This window comes from Lathyrus oleraceus, chromosome 3 (genome assembly GCF_024323335.1).
Source record: "Lathyrus oleraceus cultivar Zhongwan6 chromosome 3, CAAS_Psat_ZW6_1.0, whole genome shotgun sequence".
Classification (NCBI taxonomy): Eukaryota; Viridiplantae; Streptophyta; class Magnoliopsida; order Fabales; family Fabaceae; genus Lathyrus; species Lathyrus oleraceus.
Genome location: NC_066581.1, coordinates 188466531 through 188470902, shown reverse-complemented (window position 1 = coordinate 188470902; position 4372 = coordinate 188466531). Strand labels below are relative to the sequence as shown.

General features: G+C 47.1%; 1 protein-coding gene across 1 annotated transcript; it reads left to right on the top strand.

The window, feature by feature from the left end:
- Positions 1-3092: 3092 nt before the first annotated feature.
- LOC127130345 (uncharacterized) lies at positions 3093-3878 on the top strand. Its single transcript, XM_051059371.1, has one exon. The coding sequence runs from the start codon at positions 3093-3095 to the stop codon at positions 3876-3878; it is 786 nt and encodes a 261-aa protein (XP_050915328.1).
- The last annotated feature ends 494 nt before the right edge of the window (positions 3879-4372 follow it).

The following is a 4372-nucleotide window of genomic DNA, read 5'->3' as shown; positions in this document are numbered from 1 at the left end:
GATACCCTGCCATCATTGCATCGCATAACATCATTACATCATTACATTAACCATTACATGTTACATTTTCATTTTTCAAGGACCTACTGTGCCAGTTGCTAGTGTCAGTGCAGCCATGGATAAGACCGACTGAAGAAAAACCTATCAATACAAATTGATAGACTCCAAGGTCGATGAGTTGAGGAAACTCAGCGAGTGCCTTACTGAAGATTACCGAGTAGCCTTCAAGCAAGCCTATGGTAACCTGTTGGGGGTTTTGTCCACCAAGGAGGATTCAGGGTTGATGTTCACGTTCGCACAGTTTTATGACCTTACTTTACACTGCTTCATGTTCCAGGACTTCCTTCTAGCTCCCACACTAGAGGAGTTTGCCCATCTACTACAGTTACCAGTCAAAAACCAAGCTCCCTACATGATTGAGGAAGACTTCCCATATTTTGCAGATATAGCTCAAGCCTTGTGCATGAAGAAGGACCTAGTCGAGGCCACTCTCCGAATCAAGGGTAACACGCAGGGCCTACCGTCCAAATTCTTATTCGAGAACGCCACTATGTTTGCTAACAGTGGGAGCTGGGACGCATTTTACGCCAACTTTGCATTACTCATCTATGGATTGGTGTTATTCCCGAATGTTGGAGGCTTCATTGACAAGACCGCTATCACCATATTCCTCTCCCAGAACCTGGTTCCCACCTTACTAGCTGATGTATTCTTCTCCTTCCATTGGAGAAACATGAAGAAAGGGGGAACCATCAATTGATGCATTCCTTTGCTTCAGAAATGGATTGTGTCCCATCTCCCGAAGAAAGGGCCGTTTGTTGATAATGTGGGTGATCTGAAATGGTCACAAAGGTTGATGTCATTAGATGTTGAGGACATCGTCTGGTTTAGTCTCGATTACTTGAGAGTGGAGTTGATATTCTGATGTGGGGAGTTCCCAAATGTTCCTCTTGTCAGTACAAAAGGGGGTGTGATCAACTATAATCCCGTTCTCTCATTACGTCAGTTGGGATATTCGCTCAAAGAGAAACCCGAAGACTGTCTGTTGGAAGAACTGCTGTTAGCCAAAGGGGTTGAGAGTCCAAATCTGATGAAGAAAGTGCGTAGAGCATGGGGCAAAATACGACGAGTGGGAAAGAAAGAGCTAGGCAAACAACTGTGTACTGTGACTACCTCTTATGCTAATTGGGTGAAGTCAAGGGCCAAGATGATCAAACTGTCATACTCGTAGGAACCTTCCATGTGTGTCAAAGCCCCCAAGCCACCTGCCTTCGTCACTTCTGAAGTGGATCACCTCAAGGAAATCATCAAGAAGTTGGAAAAAGAGAATGTCGGTCTCCGTTCCAGTCTGATAAAAGTCACCTCAGAAAAAAAACACCCTGAAGGCCAGTCTTAGTCAGAAGAGGGAAAGATTCAACAAAGCGGATACTGACATCCAGATTGAGCAAAACAAAAGGAGAAAGGTGGGAGACACTCTGAATGGGTCTTTTGAGACCATTGCGAACAAAAAGAAAGAGTTAGTCGAAGCCCGGTATCGAGCCTGCAAGCGAGAGATTGACTACCAAGGCCAAATTAAATCTCTACAAGAACTATTGGAGAAATTGCAGAAGGAGGCGAAGGACGAGCAAGCCCACGCCAAGAAGCTAGAAACAACCCTCGCACAACTCCAAAGTGACATCGACAAAAGGTTTGAAGAGATACAATCTTTGAATCGCCAGGCCCATCGAAACTTGGAAGAAAGGAAACAGTTGCAAGAGGAAGCTACCCAATGGGAGATTCAGAGTCGTCACTTGCAAGTTCTCCTGGACCAGAAAGAAGAATTTGTGCAGGACATCTTGAGCGGACCGAGCCTTTCCTTGCTACACAACCTCATCAAAGATGCTCAGTATTTGACCGACAGACATGCCCGCTTGGCCAAGTTTGCTAGCCAATCACTCGAGGATCTTTTCTGGGTTGTTGAAGAAAGCCTATGCTGACATGTTTCCTCGCAACATCTCGAGGACTATTTTTCATTTCGTTTCTGTATGTAGGGTTGTTATGGAAAGGATCAAGTCTGATCTCCATGCTAGTGCATCAAAATGACCTCTAGTTGTAATAATTTTTACTGTTGTCTTTCAAATAAATAAAAAGAGATTTTGTTGAAATGCTTATATCGTCTTATCCCTGCTGGCTGTATGACTATGTATGCACACTGGCACACTGGCACCCTAGAAATAATATTCTTTACTTGTTAAACATGCATTTATTACATTCATAGCATAAAATCGTCAGAAAACAAAATGCTTACACTCTCCGTTTTGCCATAGCAACAACGGCGACTCGTCATTCGTACTACACATGTTCCAGAAAGTCCAGAATCATGGCCGAGTATGAAGCTGACAATGTTGCCGTTTGCGAATCCCTTGCCTAGGTACAAGGTGAGATGAACCTATTCAGGGGGAATATGGAGACTATTCTCGAGATCCTCCAGTCTCAGAGGAACCTTGCCTCTGCTGCCACCAACGTCACCCGTGCTGCTGGGGTGACCATTCCTGATGCTGCTGCTGGCACTACCGTCGACACTTCGGCGGAAACTGTTGTGCCTAACTCTGGGAACCGTTAGATGGTCCCCACGGACTCTGTTAGGCTTGTTGCGACCTACCCGTGGGGAATGCCCTCACACCAGTGGGGGGGCTTTCTTCCCTCACTCGACTCTTGCTGCCACTCGACTCTTGCTGGGAACGCTTGTTTCCCGTGGGCCCTCCCCACTCTCCAAACTACTCTGGTCGATGCTGCTGATCCGGATAACAACCAAGGTCAGGCTCCTGACGACCTCCCCAATGATGAAGAGAACTATCGAGGCCCGCGCCTCCACTTTCAGCTTCCCAATCCGACCGCTCAAGCTGCGGGCATTGGTCAGGTCCCGGCTTTCCACTTTGGTTACCCAGGGGAAAACTCCATGCCCATGATGACATACCCTACATCCTAGTACGTGCAGACATGGGCACCTCAGGCCCCCAATGCTCAGCCCTCAGTACCTCCAGCCTGCTAGTGTTGCTCAGACCGTGCCATCGGGTTTATCCTACCCCCCTCAGATGTGGTTCATCCCGAACATGCCTGCACCAATCGCTCCCGAAGCCTCTCGACCGGCCAGTCAGGTCGCTCCTCCCGCTGTTGATCCGGCCAGACCTACGGATTACCAGCTCTTAGACGACAGAATAAGGGCCATCGAGGGTTTCTCGTCCTTTGGCATAGATGTTCGAGACCTCTGCTTGGTCCCGAATGTGGTGTTACCTCAAAAATTCAAGGTTCCTGAACTTCCCAAATACAAAGGCCTTAGCTGTCCCCGGAGTCACCTCACCATGTACTGCAGGAAGATGGCTTCACACATTGATAATGACAACCTCTTGATTCATTGCTTCCAAGATAGCCTGGCTGGGGCCTCCTTGGATTGGTACATGAGTCTGGAGCGTTCAAAGATCCGGTCATGGAGGGACCTCTCCGAGGCATTCTTGAAACAATATAAGTACAACCTTGACATGGCTCCGACAAGGCTTCAATTACAGAATCAGTCGCAAAGATCTAATGAAACCTTCAAGGAATATGCTCAACGTTTGCGTGAAATGGCGTCTAGGGTTCGGCTATCATTATCTGACAACGAATTGATGGACATCTTCATGGGTACGCTACAAGTGCTGTATTTTGAAAACATGATTGGCAATTCATCGACAAATTTTGTTGACATGGTAACTATTGGGGAACGTGTTGAGAGTGGGCTGAAATCAGGGAAAATTTCAAACACGACCGCACAACAGACAACCAACAAGAGGCCGCACAGGGGATTCGCTAAAAAGAAGGAGGGGGAGGCAAACACTATAATGGCAAAGGCTCGCCCATGATATCAATTTTCGATGGCCCCTATGTCGTATTATCCGTATCCGTACGTTGCCGCAGCTCAATACTGTCGCAACCTGAAAAATACAGTGTGCGAAAAAACAACCGGCGAAAGAAAATGACAGAAGAGTCGCCACCGTGCGTTATTCATCCCAAAGGAGGGAAAGGAAACGCTCGAAGTAAACCTGAAAAAGGAAAGGACAAGACGGGGTCTCGCAACCAAATCTTGGGTTCGGGAGTCGGTTATGCGAAGGGAAGGTATTAGCACCCCCTACGCATCCATAGTACTCTACGGGATCCACTTTTGTAGTTCTTGTCTAAAGGGTGTGGGTTTATCTTGTGCTGTTTGCCAAAAAAAAAAGGGTTAAATGAAAATGACTCGCGCGGATGTCGCATCCACTGCATACGTATCTCATCTGAATATGAGAATCAGAGTCTTCGTAGCTCGGCTGACCTATGGGTTGGGGGTAATTGTGCTCGCTAAGACATCGCGTCTTAT

What these genes read in the sequence shown, in the direction of transcription:
- LOC127130345 (XM_051059371.1), top strand. Translation starts at nt 3,093, where the DNA reads ATGCCTGCACCAATCGCTCCCGAAGCCTCTCGACCGGCCAGTCAGGTC.